Here is a 17,775-nt window from a genome sequence, read left to right as displayed (position 1 = left end):
CCGGTTCGCGTTATCTATCAAAAAATAAACTCTCACATGATGCAATACACGTGTGAAGACGGCATTGTTAGCGCAATTGGGTTTGGTAAAGTTTCGGGAAGCGTAATGGAATGTTGAGTAAACGACCCACCACGACGGGTTTGACTAACACGCCAGTTACTAACACCTCGATTCTGTGATTCATCTGTGGATCATCGAGTGGGGATGAAATCATCTATATAGAAATGCCAGAATTAGTACAGCACCATCACAACCACCATTCCAATTCATCGTCAAAAATGCCGTCTCAAATACCAACTTCAATTCCTCGCTATAGTTTCATGGACGATTATAGCGAGGGTGCACATCCTGCTCTTCTCAAAGCGTTAATCACCAGCAATACAACCCAAGAAACCGGCTACGGAGGCGATACGTACTGCGATCTTGCACGGCAACGAATTCGTCGACATCTCGGCCGTAATGACGTTGGCATATTCTTCGTGCCGAGTGGGACATCAGCCAATGCCATCTCTATCGCTGCATGTCTTCGACCCCATGAAGCTGTTATCGCTGCTAGCTCCGGGCATATCGTTACAAGAGAAACAGGCGCGGTAGAAGCAAGCGGCCACAAAATCATCAACGTCACACCTCAGAATGGAAAACTTACGCCTGCGACGATCGAGCGAGCATTAGATGATAATTGGCATTTTCCTCACATGGCGAAACCTCGACTGGTGTATATATCCAACGCAACTGAGATCGGAACCATATACTCGAGAGCCGAACTCGCAGCTATAAAACAAGTCTGCGAAAAGAAAGGCCTGACTCTCTTCCTCGACGGCGCTCGAATAGGCACAGCCCTCGCCTCAAAGGCAAACGACATGACCCTCTCCGACATCCTCGAACTCACAGACATATTCTGGATTGGCGGCACAAAAAACGGCGCCCTTCTCGGCGAAGCCGTAGTCGTAAAAGACGCCCGCCTCTCCTCCGAATTCGAATTCTACGTCAAACAGCACGGTTCACTCCTCGCAAAAGGCCGTGTCATCGGCGCACAATTCGCAGAGCTCTTCGAGGGAGATCTCTATTTTGAACTAGCGCGCAAGGCGAATTTGGCAGCTGAGTCGTTATCGAGCGGTATTGCGCAGGGAGGATTTTCAGTGTATGCTGCGACGGAGACGAATCAGGTTTTTGCGGTGTTGCCGTTGGGACTGATCAAGGTACTGAAGGAGAGTTTTAGTTTTTATGTTTGGGAGAAGTGTGGTGATGATGAGGCTGTTATTAGATTGTTGACGACGTGGGCGACCGAAGGGGCGCAGGTTGAGAGGTTTGTGGAGATGGTGCATTCTTGGACGGGGTAGAAGGCGTTGGAGATTGAAAAGCTATGATGAATCTGGGTTTGGAAATAATTTACTTACTTGTTTATGAGATTTAAAATGCCTGCTGATAGACTACCAACTAATCAAAACATGACATCGCATCTGCGTCCCTGAAGTTCAAGAGACGTAACAGTTCGATATCTCGTGTACCAGAGATCTATATAAAGAAGAGTGACGATTTGGTATGTGTTCCTTCGAGTTTCTCATCTATCAGTTAGCTCTCCATTCCTTTCAATCATGTCCATGGGATCATGATGCCATAGAGTAAATAGACCGGGAGTAGAAGCTAAGACTGAGACTTTTCTAGTCAGGCGACTAATCGAGCATTCGTTCCGCTTTCACCAGCCCTTACCAGTGCAAAAGCTCGGCGAATTTATATGCCTGCTTTGCTTCGACTGTAGTATCATCAACGAATACGAATTGTTGTCTCCAGCCGACACTCCGTGAGGCCTCTCTTAGTTCAGGCCTGCTTAGTCACCAGTAAGCGATGAGAAGGATTCGCAATCATTTGACCGCGCAACCGACATTGACCAATTCTCTCCTTACGGATCCTGTCCTTGAGTAACCATGGCAGCTGTAGATGCCCCCTTCGATAAAGACTTCTGTTTCCTAAATTACCTTGACGATGCCGATCAATGCCAGGACTCGATAACCGTCAAGCGCTCAGCTTATTGGTGCTATTGCGGCCCTCTCCTCAGCCTTTCCACCGACTCAAACTCATCATTACCGGTTAACTTCTACGACTTTGAGAGCCACGTCTTTCGAGGCTCTATTCTCTCTAGAGTTATTCCGTTTCTAAGCTATATCAAGAATCTTCTACTTGCCAACGGATTTGAGCATTATTTCCTTACCATTCGCGCTACAACACCAACTCACGAGTTTGATCAACCAAGATGGCATACCGATGAACTCTTCTTCACCAAGGACGTACTCCCCGGTACACGCTTAGGTCTCAAATCACAACACCAAAAACATGTTCAAAACACCGGAACGGACTGGAAGATCTGCACTACCCTTCTCGGCCCTCAACACTATTCATACCTGCATCCCATCAACCCTCCGCGCGCAAAGCACAACAGTCCGCCCGTCACGCAGCAAGTACAGACCATGAATGCGTGTCAATTCGTTGTGTTGGCTGTGCAGCTGCAGCAGATGCTGTGCGCGATGAACTAGCTACTGTACTAAAACCCTTTGGTGCAGAAGCAGCAGAAATAGGTGAATGCTCTGTGTTCAAAATTGGCAGGGAATTTAGAGCTGTACATTCTAAACCTTGTATGAGTGAGGGGGGTAATAATAGGGTTTTCATCAATATTATGCCGGGGACAGAGGATGAGTTGAGAGTACTCATGGGGAAATGGGGCATGCAGTTCCCTAGACAGTGGTGGGTTGGAGGGAGATGAATGCGAGACAGCTAATGATATGCATCCAGCTTATTTTCGCTTCCTGATACGCTGTTTGAGGACCTCATTTTGCTTGTTCTTGTTAAAAGTCGGAGATTGTTGGTCTCATGGTCAACATGTGTCTCGTCGCATTGAGGCTTCACATTTGTTTGTTTGTTTGTTTGTATATTTTTCGTCTGGGTGGCTGTAACGAAGCCAGATCTCCTACTGGAGCAAAAGACGTGCTGAGCTAGCTAGGTACAGGGAAACCCCGCTTCCTTCACCATCCAGCATACCAATGGCACAAAAGGTGCTGTATTTCTCAAGCCCGTCACCCGTCAGCGGGTTCGGGGGCAATCTATTGTCGAACTTTTTCCACCGACCAGAATTCTCTCGCGCATCACTACATCTGCCGACGCAGTCCACAATCTCCAGTAACCAAGTTGTAGCTCGTAGTCGACTGTCGCGGCGGCAGGGAAAAACCTCGGGAAGGAATCAGAGGCCGACGGTGCGGCTTGCCTTCAAAGGAGAAAAACCCATCGCAATCGGCGTCGTTGATCGGGAGGATGTCGCTACCGATGCCATGGGCATCGTCCTCCGATATCTAAGGCGTTCTGGTTCTGAGGTGCCGCCATTAGATCCGACAAAGGTGTTGTCAGAGAAGGCGAACTCTCCAAAATTCCTTCTCTGAAAACTGCTGTTAGGGAGCCGATAGCATCCCCGCAGTTTTGTGTGGTCGCGTGGCCTGCAGAAAATCCCGCTCCTAACACGGCACTAACAGTGCGTGCCAAGAAAGAATTTTTACAGGGGAGAGTTGATTGAGGCTTCACAGCATGGGCGCGGGTAGAACTGCAGGGTAACACGTACACATGACAATTAAAGTTGAACGGACCAGCCTCCGTGTCTCGGTCTCACATCGCAAGTTTATTAACTTTATTAGTTACAAATTATTTGTCAGAAGATGTCTTGGTACAGAATTATTGCAATGGCTGGAGAGTGATACAGAGAAGTTGAGGGAAGCGGTAATCATGTCGTTAGAGTTGAAGACGAGCTACTGGTAAATGGACATCTGACCAACAGCCCTTGAATTAGAAGCATTTCAATTCAGACGTCTCTACGACCGACGAGATCCAGTACTTGATCTAATTTAATGAGCGAAATGTCTGTTTGTTTGTTTACAAAGAATTAACTTACGATGCATCACAGACACACTGTATCAATGCGGCTCTACCGTTTCACGTTAAAAGCGCTATCGGAATCATCAGGTCCCCAACCGCCCCGCCACTTCCCGACCACCTCGGCCGAGCACAAAAACACCAAATCCCTTTACACCATGACAGTCAACTGACAACCTGCACTTACGATGGTGTAACATCCCTAATCCAGCCACGTTCATTTCCCTCCATCCAAATCGCTGATCTCAATCAAATCTTAACGATAACCTTTCCCGGACCAGTAAATAAACGGCGCCCGGCAGATTGTGGCTTGCATCTACAGGGTGACATTTCGTCAAAGCTTACGGGAGGTCGACGTGGCGCTGCACGCCGTTTTGCACGGCGGGTGCATGAGCAGTCTGTCGTGCATCAATCAATTACCAACCTCTACCCTAAGGTAAAACCGACACGGGATCCGAATAGTCAATGTCTCGGGACGCGTTAATTCAAGGAGCTTCCCTTATCCCTTCCGTGCGCTGTTTCAAACAAATACTAACTCAGATCGGCGGGATCTGGAAATAACGACCCCGTATTCACTGCGTGAGAGGATACGACGGTGCATGGGGATAGCTAATCTCATAATGGCAAGGCGCTAAAACGGCACCATTGCGGAGCTGACGTGACCCCTAAGAAGGGAACAGCGCATAAGGGAGTCTCGTATTGTCAACTCTGCAGATAAAACAACCCTTACAGCTGAAAGATTAACAAAGGGCGCTTTGTAAATACCCACAAAGATATTAAATATTCTTCAATCTTTAATCCTTTGTCTTCTTTATTTCTCCTCTTTTTGTTCCACGTCATCCCGCTTGTATTTCGCTGACCTGGCGCTACACGAGGCCCCGGCCTCCTCGAGATTAGCGCCAGGCACAGATCATTCAAGACAAGACCAGGGTGAACGACCCCCCCTTAGCTCTGCATGTTGCATTTGCAGGTGGTTTTATATAGAAACAGTCCAACAAAAAATTCCCGCCATCTCCATTTTTAGTTCTTCCAACCTCTCTTCCTCTGTTCTCGAGGTTTCATTTCCGTCTTCTTTAATCGTTTCGTTTCCCCGGTCACTCACTACGCCGGGTTAACAAATTCCATCTTATTTCCTTCCCCTGTCTCTTTTCTCTATTTCTCTATTCCCGATTGTATAAGCATCTCAATTGATTGGAGAGATGTTGTCCGCTCTTTTCCTCGCCATCGCGGCCCCCGCGTTGGCTCACGCTGCCGCTCCCCAAGAAGATGGCCTCATTCGCTTCCCCCTCAAGGTTTCCACCGGCGCACCCGTTGTAAAGGGCGTTACCAAGCGCCAAAACGAAGTCGCTCTTGAGAGCCAGCAGAATGGTTTCTTCTACAGCATTGACGTTGAGCTCGGTACGCCGGGGCAGAAAGTCACCGTCAATCTGGACACGGGCTCCGCAGAGCTCTGGGTCAACCCCGTTTGCTCAAAGGCGCAGCAGCCCGCGTTTTGCGAGTCTTTTGGTCATTTCGGCGAGAGTAGTACCTGGGTTAACCTTAACACTACTGGCGGTGTTGTCTACGGCACTGGGTATGCTTATTGGAACTATGGTTACGACCATGTTGTCGTTGGATGTGAGACAGCATTCCTCACCGTCGCTGAGACATAATTTTTGCTAACTGAATTAGCTGCGAATATTCGCAACCAAGTTTTCGGTGTCGCATACGATAGTTCTTTTACCAGTGTCGGCATCATGGGCGCTGCGCCTGATCTGAATGGTTGGGATGCGCCTTACCCCCTCGTGATTGACAGCATGGTCCGACAGGGCCTTATCAAGAGTCGCGCATTGAGTCTCGATATTCGCACTCTCGATAGCGATCGCGGCGCAGTTATCTTCGGTGGTCTCGACACCAAGAAGTATACCGGCCATCTTGAGAAGCGCCCCATCATCCCCGCCGAGTCATCCCCCGATGGTCTCACCCGGTAAGTCCCCGCGCTCAATTGACGCGCGCGCCTGTCTAACAGTCGCAGCTACTGGGTTCACCTCGACGGCATCAGCATCATCCAAGACGACGGTTCCGAAGACGCAATCTTCTCCCAGACGAACGGCCAGCCCGTCCTCCTCGACAGCGGATACACCGTCAGCGCACTCCCCGGCCCCATCTTCAACAAGATCGTCGCAGCGTTCCCCACGGCCCAGCGAACCCCCGGCGCTTACGTCGATGTCGATTGCTCCGTCGCCGATCTCAAGGGCACCGTCGACTTCAAGTTCGGCAACACCGTCATCAAGGTCCCCTACGCAGACTTCATCTGGCACAACGACGATCGCTGTGTTCTCGGTGTTTTCCAGGACGATGAGTTCCCTGTTCTCGGCGACACTTTCCTCCGCGCTGCCTACGTCGTGTACGATTGGGATAACAGGAATGTCTGGCTCGCTAACAACGAGGATTGCGGTACCAACCTCGTCGCCATCGGCACTGGCCCCAATGCCGTGCCTGACTTGGTTGGTGAGTGCGGCTCTGATTCTACCACTACTTCTGGAGCTCCTACTTCCACCGAGACTGCTTCTGAGTCTGTCACCGAGTCTGTTTCTTCTGCTGAAACGACTGCCGATACCACCCTTTCCTTCTCTACTACTCGTTACTCCAACGCTACTTTCACAACCTCCAAGCCTGGATCAACCTCTACTGGCGGATCTGGCAACACTTATGTTCTCCCTACTGCTTCCGCTCCCTCTACAACCATCACTTCCACCGTCACAACCAGCAAGGTCTACACGGTCACTGCCTGCCCTCCCAGCGTCACCGACTGTCCCGTCGGCCATGTCACCACCGAGATCATCACCTCTCTCACAACATACTGCCCCGGCTCCGAGGCTACAGGCGTTGCTCCTCAACCCACCAAGGGTCCCGTCAAGTCAACCCTCACATCGACACGCGTGTACACCATCACTTCCTGCCCCGGCTCCGGCTCCTGCAACAAGGGCGACGTCACCACCGAAATCGTGCACAACACGCAGATCATCAACCCCGAGCAACCTACCGGCGTGTACACCATCCCCGAAGCCATCCAGTGCGGTTTTGGAAACTTTGGCTGCAAGGAGGCTACCACCAAGGGATACCGCACCGTCACCATCACATCGGTCGTCAAGGCGCCCAAGCCTACTCCTGTTCCTGGCTACTGCACTACCTGCGGACCTCCTGGCTCCAACCATCACAACAACGGTACTTTCACAGGTCACTACACCAAGCCTGGTTATGAGCAACCCACCAAGGGCCACGCTACACAGGATTACCCCGAGCCTACTGGCACCGCTTCCAAGCCTACCGGCGGCAACCCTCTTGAGGAGCTTCACACCTACAAGCCCACTCACGTCTACGCCCAACCCCCCAACACCGTCGCTACCGTCGTCAAGCCAACAGGTACACCCGTTGACTCAACACCCTCCGAGCCAACGGGCACCAGCCCCGCGATCGTCAACGGCGCGAGCGCATGGAACGTTCCAGCTCTTGCGGCGTTTATCGTCGGCGCATTTGTCGCAGCTCTGTGAATGGAAATAATGGATGAGGCATTTAATACTTATTTAATAAGGTGAAGCGTAGATACTTTTTGCGATGGTAGATATGGGATGACATTTTTCCTTTATTTTGTATCTGCTTCTAGAAGCGTATTATTCTTAGATTGGATATTTGCATCGATTGGATGTATTTATACGACATTGACTTTTTATGAGAGCCTTGATTGACCTTGGTGATGTTCTGCGGGGCCGCAACGTTTGATTGAGACACCGTCGTGTAAGTTGTAGGTGATGCACTTGGATGAATTGATCAAGCTGAACTGAAGATGCGACTCTGATGCATCAACGACTCTTCCGAAACCGTCGGTTTGCATTCATCCGACCATGACAGTAGCGGTTATTTGAACTGTCTAGGATGCGCATCCTTCAATCAGACCATTTCTCTAATTTTCATCCCTCTTCATTTCATTCAAACCGCCAAAACTAGCAAAAATGGCCAATCTACTCATCAAAATCAGTATCGCAGCCATCGCCCTCCTCGCAATCCTCTTCCAGATCTATCTCAAAGAAGCAATATGGCTTGGCTTCGGCATAAACAGAACCATCCAACCGCTTACCGATTTCCCCTACCAATGCCGTAAAATCGTGCACCATCGTCTTGAAGCATGCGAGGATATGTACTTATCCCAATTCACGCGTCAATTGTTCCTCGCGTGCTCAGATCCAATTTCACGAAAGCAATGGCAGCCAAAGTATGTTGACCTTGAACAAATTATATTAGACTGTGATTAATTAGTGTAGTGTTGGGTATCGCAATATTTCGGGTCGATCGCAACGCGATGCTATTGTTGCGTTGGATATCGATAAGCCGGTTGATAACGGCTTTGAGTTCCGCGCGTTGAGAACACCCGTTTTCAAGGGCACTGCTGGCGATGGACTGGTCAACCTCGCTGGCTTCTCTGGTGTTGAACAAGCTAATGGTGTCATTGATCTATTTCTCGTCAATTTGCGACCTTCGGTTGATGCAGACGGAAAGCTGGCAGATCAATATGTTCATGGTGGAAATGCCACTATCGAGCACTTTGTCACCGGCCCCGACGCTACCCAGATGAACCATATCCGCACTTACTCACACGCAGGAATAGTTACGCCGAATCGTGTTGCGGCGTTGGATGATAAGACGTTTTATATCAGCAATGATCACGGTCCTCATAAATTCGGCTGGGTAAATACTTTGATCCCAATTTCATAGCTTATACTAACAAGACAGCGCCATCATCTATCGATGATTCTAGGCTTCTCCGACGTGACTTTCTGCGATACTCGAAGCTGCAAACACGTTGCATCCAAGCTCCAATTCCCCAACGGCCTCGTCATAAAGGATAGCATCCTTTACCTCCCCGACTCGATAACAGGCCGTCTATACATCTACCGCATCCTTCCCAACAGAGATCTCGTAAAGGTCGATGAAGTTAACCTAGGCTATGGAGTTGATAACGCGTCGGTCGATGAAAATGGTGATATCTGGATCGCTGCGTTTCCTATCGGCGTTGAGATCTTCAAGGCATACGATGATCCTTATAATGCTCACCCGCCCAGTACTGTCCTGAGAGTGAGGAAAGTTAAAGGGGAGTATGTTGTTGAGAAGATCGTTGAAGATGCGAAGGGGGAGGTTTTGCCGGCAGCTACGACGGTTGTGCATGATGCTAAGACTGGAAGGCTTTTTCTGAGCAGTAAGTTATGTGATCATCTACTGATGACATTGCTAATCTTTTGCAGGCGTCATTTCACCGTTTATCGCTGTCTGCGAACCAAAGTTGTAGACATGAACTATCCCTGGTCATCTATCTAGTCGATCAGTATCAACTCAACTCCACTCAGCTTGCAGCCCTTGCCAATGTTTCCTATCGCAGACTCATTTGACTCGGCAGAGACGACCATTGTCCTTCTGTGCCCACTTCTCACTTCCAACACAAGGAAAGCACCAAAAAACATCATCAGGGTCAACACTCTTCTTGATGGCCAGAAGTTTCTCGTAGTTCTTACCCCAAAAGGCATGCTGCCAATCAGGTTCGAAAGGAAGAGCCTAGTACATATTAATATCAATTCTATCCAATGATATAGACAATCTTGCCTCGTTGATATAAGCCCCAGTATCTGGAGACAGTTTGCGGAATGGCTCCATGGATGTATTTGACGCCTTGACTGCCTCAGCTTTAGAAGTCTTGTTGAAAGGCTCAAAGGACTCTCCAGATACTGATAGGTTTGTTAGTTTACTCCAAACCGACGTCTGAAGTCTATTGAACTTACTCGCGTGAATATAGCTCTTCCTCCAGCCAGGATTAACAGCTGCACTCCCCCCTCTGGGCTTCGCATCTCTAACACCTTTCCCAGCGATCAAATGAACCGTCAACCCCCCAGCAGAAACCAAACTCTCTTCCAACGCCCCCCTGAACTTCTTCTCGTCACCCAGCGCTTCCCTACCCAACAATCTTGAGGCAAGATAAAGGGTCACCCCCGCAGCACCCTGATCAAAATAAACATCATACCACTCCAAAAAAGAGCCATACTCTTCCTTCGTAGCACTAAACTGCACAGCTCCGGGCCACCGCTTCTGAATAGTATCATTAATCGGCTTGAACAACTTGAGAATGTACTCTGGGTCGTTAACGTCCTGTGCCGCAAAAACACCTTGGATACCGGCTACTTCGTCGGGCCCGCCGGCGGGGTTGGGTGTTTGGGGGCTAAGGATTGTATAGCCTGAAAGACCGGCGTCGGATAAAGAGGGGAATTGGGAGATGATGTAGGCGAGGAGATCGTATTTGAAGGGAGCGGCTGCGGAGGTTCCGATTGTAAAGGCTGATGCGGTGATTTTGGGGGTCTTGTAGACTTTCATGGTGATGGATGTGAGGACACCAAAGGTTGAACCGCCGCCCTGGATTGTCAGTATGATTGGGAAGTTGAGTGGTTAGTGACTTACTCCTCGCATTGCCCAGAAGAGATCAGAATGGTTATCTTCATTGATGGTCAGGATCTTTCCAGATGGTGTGACCATCGTCATTTGGAGGACTTGATCAACTGCAAGGCCGTGTTTGGTCGACAAGAGAGAATGGCCGCCACCAGTAACGTAGCCTCCAAGACCGACTGTCTTTCCGCCGCCGCCAACAACTACGCGGCCATACTTATCCAGCGTGGTGTAGAGATCGTACATCTGGGTCCCCGCGCCGGCAGTAACAGCATCACCAGTGATAACAGTCTTGGAGTTGTGAAGCTTGAAGGAGCGTTTATGGTAGGTTATGTCTTTGAGATGGTGAGTCCAGAGGGAGAGAGAACCGGGAGCTATGGAGCGTCCCATGTAGTCATGGCCAGTGTTCTTGACAACGAGCCTGATGTTGTTCTTCCGAGCTATCGTTTGTCAGTAAGATCTTTTGTTGAATCGCAAAACACTTACCAAAGTCGATCCCAATTTTGATATCCTCCGCCTTCGTAACGTTAACAACATAAGCAGGATATCCACTTCCACTACATGGATAACTCTTATCTGGGAGGCAAGTCCAGTTCGAATACTGATCATAAATAAGAGAGACAGGATTCTGCGTGTGAAGATCATAATGCTTCCAAGCCTCAGCGACCATGGGACAAGTATCTTTGTCATAAGACGGCCAGCCCTTATGGCAGACTGCCCCAGGAGGAACAGGCGCAAAGAGTCTACCGTCTAAAGTGTCATTGAGACGAGACCATGCTTTGTGAGAAGGCCAGTCTGAGGATCCAGGGTATATCTTGCAAGTCTTAGGAACAGAGCCAGCAAGAACAGAAGGGAGGAGAAAGGCAATGAAATTATAGAGACGAGTCATTGTGAACTGCGATGCATTGAAGATGAACAATACTTGAGGCAATTGCTTGCAGGTTTTTATAGGCAGACATCTGAATTGGCCCCCATCCTGGCATCGCCTCTTTTTCACGAACACGCTCTAAACGAGGGATCATGTTCCGAGACTAAACCAGCATTTTTGCGGCGTTGATGTCACGGCCCAGTCAGAAACAAGCGTATTAGTCGGTTTCTATAGCTCAGCCCTGCCAAGAGGGGTTTTTGTGGAGGTGGCTTGAAAGGGGGATCATGATGCGAGATACGGGGCTTCAACTGTCGATATTTTGTGGAGGTGATTGGTTGAGTGGTTGGTCCGTGGGCGGTTTGATCCAGAGACCCAGGGGAGCAAGGAAACTTGTGACGTTGAGCCAAAGTGCCAAAATTAACTGGTCTAAAGGCCTGCTAAACCTACCTAAGTCTTTTTATCACCTACGATAGAAGCCTTTACTGCATCCCCCAGAGAAAGTCATTGTTTTGGCTAAGTCGTTAGCTGCTGTCGCATTGTTCATAAAGCTTAATAACACAAGAAAAGCTGGATAATTTCTCCGGGTCTCGCCTGAACTGCTTCGCGACTTCTCGACTCATCACTGAAGCAAGAATGCCTTATCGACTGTTCAATCATTCATCTCTCGAAATGCCGAAAAACAACTCATCCCAACCCCTGTCACCTCTCGCCATATCATCCCAAAAGCGGCCTAACTCCATGCTCGTAATCAATGCTTAATCTCAAAGCAGTAAAGATCAGGGCCAATTCTCTGCCCCAGACCCCTAATACTTCCCCGTTTCCTCCTCTCTCGCGTGGCTTGTCGCAAAAAATGCCTTCAATCACTCATTCCTCTTGATCCGCCTACGTCAGGCGTCTCGTCACTCCCTCAAAATGCTGCGGCTCTCGCTGCTCGTCCACTCCCTAGTATCTCTATCTCTCGCGCGCAAATCAGACGGTGGGACGGTTTGGGCGACGCCGCATGATAGTTACTCCTCGTCAATTGGCGTCCCCGGGTGCAAAGTACGCGACATTACTCAGTCAATGGAGCCAAGCTAACAATCACCAGGTCAACACGAATCGCATCGCCTACTGGCCGTATTCCGTCGACTGTAACAATATCTGCATCGCGCTCACATACGAAGACCGCACCGTGCATCTCCTCCGCGTCGATCAATCGCAAGGCGCCTACGACGTTAGCTACGATGCGTGGAATTACCTCTACACAGGCTACTCGGCCACCGACAAGCCCACGGCCGGCGGTCCCGTCGAGATGACATATTCCAACGTCGACGCATCCAAATGCTCCGACTTAATACATACAAAAAAGAGCAGACTACCGCTTAGCGCAGCGAATAGCATGAACTTTTTAACATCGTGCCTCGATCGGAACGAGAGTACGTGGGTTGGCGATAATTACGTTCTTTACAACATCCTCGACTCGATATGCACTCTTGGACACGACGAGACGTGTGAGTTGGACTATCCGGCGGAGAACCAAGCAAAGTGTCCGCATACGATGGGCGTGCCGGATGAGTTGAAGGGGGAAGCGGTTGTTAATATTCGGTATCCGAGTGGTGAGAAGGTGAGCGCTGCTGATGGGAAGCCAGTGGATGAGGATGGTGCGATGGGGTTGGAGAGGCCGGGTGGAATGGCTCTGGCAATTGTTGTTTTGTTTTCGGCGTGTCTTGCTCTTGGGATGTGATGCGCTGATTGATGCGATGCTGATGATGGTGGAGGATGATAATGTCAAGATACCCTTCTGTTTTTTTTCATGCCCATTCAATTGAACAATTAGTCCGCGTTGCCGAATTAAATTAAAGATCAATTAATTGTAACAATCTGGTATCAACGCCGACATAAGAAAGGATTACCATTGTCAGGGCGGTGGCCTGTCGTCACGACATTTATTTGCCCAGATTCAGCGCCTCTTTGACCTTGCCCATGGCCGACTGCTGTTTTTGTTCTCCACCCTCACTAGGCCCGACATCATCCTGACACAGCGCATCCTTTCCGTGCATCTATTGCTTATTAGTATATGCATTCAATCGAGAACAGCGGCATACCTTTTGCTCTTCCATTTCGGCCTGGTGGATAATATCGTGGACCTCTTCGGCCGTCTCGTCATTGAGACCAGTAGGGGCCTTTGGGCCAGAAGACCTTCTTCTCTCCGACATGATGTTTTTGTTTTGCTGTATCGTATAATCTTGTGTAAGTCTCTTGGTGTTTAAATTGAATCTGAAGAGACAATGCAATGCTGGGAGGGGCAGCTTCATATAACTCCAGCTCTCATTTCTCGTGTCGTCATCCCTCCCATACCTCACGATGAAATGATGCTGACCAACGTCATGTTGAACCATCGCGGGGTCGAAATGGTAACGCTGGACGACAATCTCGAGACCCCTCATCATCACAGTGTAAATGGCGCTGTGACAACATCTCATTCAACTGCGAGTCTCGTTACTTATAAGTACAATTTAGTATCGCATACCGTGACTGGCAACCATCATCACGTTTGAGCATATAAACGCTTCGTCCCGATACGTCGAAATGCCTAGAGTCGGCACGATGACATCGCGAAATGCTTATCTTTGTCTTGTTGGTGTTCAGCTGCTCGTGTGCCATCGTGTGACTTTTGGGGGATTGGATGGAAGTGCCCGGTCATGATATCACCTCGGCAATTTCCATTGCTTGATAATGAGCAAAGAACCATGATCTGATTAATCGATATCCTTTGCTGTGACTTGTGATTCCATCTCGTGATGTGACTCTGCATTAGGCCATCGGTTCTTGCATCCCATCCCATTCATTTTCAGTCACTCCCATCTTTTCATTGGATCTTGTTGGAGGCGCATCTATTTGGATTCGGGTTCAGGGTTCAGGGCCCATGGCTTTCAGGCATAGCGATGGAGATATCTGGGCTCTTAGAACACGAATCAATGTCTTACAATTATTTAGTCAATCACACGCCTTCGGTTGCTTATTTCATGGCTCAGCTTAAATCAGTAGTTGGATAAGGCCCGCCATTGATCTGCCGGAACAAAGGCGGCCTAACGTGACCTTGCAACCTGAACACCAGTGAGATCTACAAGGGCTAACGACTACGCATCTGCCGGGTTTAGGGAAGATATATCTTTACCAAACGCTCATTGGAGCATAGTTTCAAGCTGTTCAACTTCTCATAACTGAACATGAGTGGTATTCTTGTCAGAGGAAAACCTCACACTCAAATACATCTCTCAAGAGTAGCACTAGCATGTAAGTCAATTCATCGTCGGATCCATTATCTAGACAGCAAGCGCATTAGAATTCTTGATATTCTATTCAGATTTCGAGTCGCAATCGGTCGTGTCTTGCCCATTACCTATGTCCCATGGCTGGCTATCTTATCGCAGATAAGATAAGCCCTCCAAGACTGCCAAGTTGTAAGATGACGACGATAATTAAGATGCACAGAACCCGAAATTATCAATACGAAAATCACAGTATTGTTTCATTGCCAAACATCAAGCCTCACGGCTCCTGTCGATCCGATCTCAATACGCAAGAACCAATAAACTAGGACCCCTAAGATTACCACTCCATCGTCAATGAGGCAGTGCAAATCACCACAATAACTTTATCGCCAAGGACAATCCGCCAAAACACCAAGATTCTCGTGCCGACTTAGCCGCCCAATCCGGCTCAACATTCTTGGCCAAGTGGACCCAGCTGACGTGTATTGGAGCCCCCAAACGTGTCTTTTCACTTTTTGCATCAAACATTCTTTCATATTATTCACTTCTCTACACCGATCTCCGCGGTTGTATTCTCTGTCTGTCGTTCTTGGTATGTTCCGTCGCGCAAGGGGTATTGCCTGACTAGACCGCGGTACCAGACGGGAAAAGCACAGGGATCTTATAGGCTGGAAGATGCCGAGTATGGGGTTCGAGGATAAGACGACGTACAACGACAAGTATGTCGTTTTGTACGATTTTGGTGAGACGGGTGAGTCTGAGAGATGGTTATGAGATGCGATGAGATGCTGATGTTGGTAGATCATGATACGGCTATCAAGGAGTTCAAGACCCTAGTTGCGGATCTGGAAGAAACTGGTTTTGACGTCGAAGTCAGAGCTGGTTATGAACAATCCCTTCTTGTATTCGCCAAAGCACCACGTGAACTTCTCGGCAACGCTGTTTATAAATCAAGGCAAGTAAGCTCCATGCACCGCTCAGGACTTTATTAACAGAGACAGCAGGGTTAAGGACTGGCTATACGGCATCACGCCAAATCACCCAGGCGGTGATAAAAACACAGTCGTCGATGGAGCTTACGAAGCAGAAGACATTCTCTCAGTTTACCATATTGTCAATTGGTCCAAGGATCTTGGTGGTGCAGGCATCACCCCCGGAACAGGAAAATGGGAGAACGTCAAGGCGATATTCCCCATTCATAATTCCAAGGTCAATCAGTCTCTGCTCAAGTATTTGAGCCGAAAGTTTTTCTTAAGCAACGAGGACATTGATCAGATTCGCAACCTCCACGGCTCAAAGGTATTTCCTATCTCACTCACCTATAACTAAGTACTCACAATCTCAGGTCGCCTTTTACTTCGCTTTCATCCAAGCCTATCTTCTCTTCCTCACCTTCCCCGCCATAACAGGTGTTATCGCATGGCTCTGGCTTCCACGGTACTCCCTCGCCTACGGCATTCTCACCAGCGTCTGGTGCACTGTTTTCCTTGAGTACTGGAAGATTCAGGAGATCGATCTTAGTCTGCGCTGGAACGTCAAGGGCATTCATCATGTCAAAGTCAACAGGCCGCAGTTCAAGTATGACTATGAGTATGTTGATGAAGGCGGGCGAAAACATTATTACTTTCCTAGATGGAAGAAGGTGGTGAGACAGCTGTTGCAGATTCCGTTCTTGATAGTGGCGTTTCTGGCGCTGGGCATCACCATCATTGCGGTGTTTACTATTGAGATTTTGATCTCTGAGACATACGCCGGTCCGTATAAGGATTACTTAGTACGTCACCCGTCTCACTCACAAACTTGTCTAACATGCGCAGGAATATCTTCCAACAATTCTTCTGGCTGTATCTCTCCCCTATATTACCTCCGCCCTCGAAGACGCAGCCGAATGGATGACTGAATTCGAAAACCACCGCACCGCCGATCTGCACGAAATGTCACTCACGCAAAAAGTCTTTGTCCTCAACATGTTCACAAACTACCTCCCTATCTTCCTTACGGCCTTTATCTACATACCCTTCGGTGGGACCGTCGTCCCCAAGCTTGAGAATTTCTTATCAGCTGCGTTTGCGAGCGTCGGCAAGAAATTCGTTCATCAGCCGTTTCATCTTGATGCTGATAGGTTGAGAAACGAAGTAATCGCTTTGACAGTCACAGGTCAACTCTCTGGTTTCTTTGAAGAGAATATCGTCCCGATGCTGAAGCATAAGTTCTCGGATTGGTATAGGGATTATCGAAGGGCGAGATCGAAGGGCGATATGCTTCTTGCGGTGGTGAAGGATGATCCTGAAGAAACAGCTTTCTTATCACGTGTTCGAAACGAGGCGATTCTTCCAAAGTACAACGTTCAAGATGACATTGCAGAAATCGTTCTTCAATTCGGATATCTCGCTTTATTCTCTCCAGTCTGGCCAATTATCCCAATGGGCTTTCTCATCAACAACTGGATTGAGCTACGATCTGATTTCGCAAAGATCTCACTGGAGCATCAACGCCCCGCACCAGTTCGCTCAGACGGAATCGGCCCTTGGATCTACTCCCTCGAAGCGCTGACATGGCTCGGAAGTATCTGCACCGCAGCGATTGTCCATCTTTTCAGTGCCGATAAAATCGGTAATACATTGGGAAACTGGGCGACTCTTCCCGTCACGGTCTTTATCAGCGAACACGTTCTTCTCCTCCTTCGCTCCCTCGTCCGCTTCACTCTTCAACAAATCGGCTCAGAGCGTATTCGAGAAGATTACAACCAGCGCTATGCAAACCGTGTCAAGTATCTTGATGAGCTGGAGACGAAGAAACAGCAGTCTGGACTAGCTGTACGTGAAGCGCATCGCGAGCGACGCAAGTCAGTTTTGGTGATGGAGAGAGATCCATTCTGGACGAAGCAGGTCCATGACGGTGCTAGTGAGTTAGCAGGTATTACGCTCATTCAACAGGTGAAGAGGAATGAAGAGCCAGGGGATCAGGAGAAGAAGGATTAGCCGCAACGCGCAACAGAATCAGTGTATAGATTACAGACCAAATTGTTTCATATGTAATTCAAAAAATGTATTTTATTAATCATTCACATTCTTTTCAATTTCTCGGTCATCGGTATCTTCCATCGCCAAGACACGGCCGAGACATTCGGCCGTCTAATCCGAAAGAAGTTTTTTAACTCTCGTCATCATTCCAGACTCGTCCATCACGCGATTGTTGCAGGCTGGTTGCGGGGTCTGAACCTTAAAATGCCGGAAAAGAAAGACTTGTTCAGCTCTCGAGGTGAGCTGACGAAAC

General features: G+C 48.8%; 8 protein-coding genes across 8 annotated transcripts; 6 read left to right on the top strand and 2 right to left on the bottom strand.

Annotated features, from left to right (window-relative positions):
* Positions 1-278: 278 nt before the first annotated feature.
* On the top strand, positions 279-1,340 carry FOXG_11707 (threonine aldolase; the record flags this gene model as incomplete). The annotated part of the gene is made up of 1 exon (XM_018391424.1): positions 279-1,340. The coding sequence occupies one exon, from the start codon at positions 279-281 to the stop codon at positions 1,338-1,340; it is 1,062 nt and encodes a 353-aa protein (XP_018250066.1).
* A 559-nt stretch (positions 1,341-1,899) lies between these two features.
* Positions 1,900-3,657, top strand: FOXG_11706 (uncharacterized protein). Its single transcript, XM_018391423.1, has 2 exons — positions 1,900-2,894; positions 3,561-3,657. The coding sequence occupies exon 1, from the start codon at positions 1,926-1,928 to the stop codon at positions 2,529-2,531; it is 606 nt and encodes a 201-aa protein (XP_018250065.1). The 5' UTR covers positions 1,900-1,925; the 3' UTR covers positions 2,532-2,894; positions 3,561-3,657.
* Positions 3,658-4,773: 1,116 nt separating this feature from the next.
* On the top strand, positions 4,774-7,658 carry FOXG_11705 (uncharacterized protein). The gene is made up of 3 exons (XM_018391422.1): positions 4,774-5,529; positions 5,584-5,878; positions 5,927-7,658. Exons 1-3 carry the CDS (start codon positions 5,112-5,114, stop codon positions 7,443-7,445), a joined length of 2,232 nt encoding a protein of 743 aa, XP_018250064.1. The 5' UTR covers positions 4,774-5,111; the 3' UTR covers positions 7,446-7,658.
* Positions 7,659-7,882: 224 nt separating this feature from the next.
* FOXG_11704 (uncharacterized protein) lies at positions 7,883-9,242 on the top strand. The gene is made up of 4 exons (XM_018391421.1): positions 7,883-8,164; positions 8,214-8,637; positions 8,683-9,145; positions 9,192-9,242. Exons 1-4 carry the CDS (start codon positions 7,905-7,907, stop codon positions 9,233-9,235), a joined length of 1,191 nt encoding a protein of 396 aa, XP_018250063.1. The 5' UTR covers positions 7,883-7,904; the 3' UTR covers positions 9,236-9,242.
* FOXG_11703 (uncharacterized protein) lies at positions 9,144-11,440 on the bottom strand. Its single transcript, XM_018391420.1, has 5 exons — positions 10,864-11,440; positions 10,393-10,817; positions 9,723-10,347; positions 9,547-9,668; positions 9,144-9,498 (listed from the first exon to the last, which is right to left on the bottom strand). The coding sequence occupies exons 1-5, from the start codon at positions 11,264-11,266 to the stop codon at positions 9,328-9,330; spliced, it is 1,746 nt and encodes a 581-aa protein (XP_018250062.1). The 5' UTR covers positions 11,267-11,440; the 3' UTR covers positions 9,144-9,327.
* Positions 11,441-11,465: 25 nt separating this feature from the next.
* Positions 11,466-13,908, bottom strand: FOXG_11701 (uncharacterized protein). The gene is made up of 2 exons (XM_018391418.1): positions 13,330-13,908; positions 11,466-13,284 (listed from the first exon to the last, which is right to left on the bottom strand). The coding sequence occupies exons 1-2, from the start codon at positions 13,705-13,707 to the stop codon at positions 13,171-13,173; spliced, it is 492 nt and encodes a 163-aa protein (XP_018250060.1). The 5' UTR covers positions 13,708-13,908; the 3' UTR covers positions 11,466-13,170.
* On the top strand, positions 11,933-13,874 carry FOXG_11702 (uncharacterized protein). Its single transcript, XM_018391419.1, has 2 exons — positions 11,933-12,286; positions 12,333-13,874. Exons 1-2 carry the CDS (start codon positions 12,158-12,160, stop codon positions 12,966-12,968), a joined length of 765 nt encoding a protein of 254 aa, XP_018250061.1. The 5' UTR covers positions 11,933-12,157; the 3' UTR covers positions 12,969-13,874.
* A 645-nt stretch (positions 13,909-14,553) lies between the features above and the next one.
* FOXG_11700 (uncharacterized protein) lies at positions 14,554-17,662 on the top strand. Its single transcript, XM_018391417.1, has 5 exons — positions 14,554-15,250; positions 15,301-15,454; positions 15,504-15,798; positions 15,845-16,273; positions 16,317-17,662. The coding sequence occupies exons 1-5, from the start codon at positions 15,175-15,177 to the stop codon at positions 17,478-17,480; spliced, it is 2,118 nt and encodes a 705-aa protein (XP_018250059.1). The 5' UTR covers positions 14,554-15,174; the 3' UTR covers positions 17,481-17,662.
* Positions 17,663-17,775: the final 113 nt, after the last annotated feature.

This window comes from Fusarium oxysporum, chromosome 10 (genome assembly GCF_000149955.1).
Source record: "Fusarium oxysporum f. sp. lycopersici 4287 chromosome 10, whole genome shotgun sequence".
NCBI lineage: Eukaryota > Fungi > Ascomycota > Sordariomycetes > Hypocreales > Nectriaceae > Fusarium > Fusarium oxysporum.
This window is presented reverse-complemented; position numbering and strand designations above follow the sequence as displayed.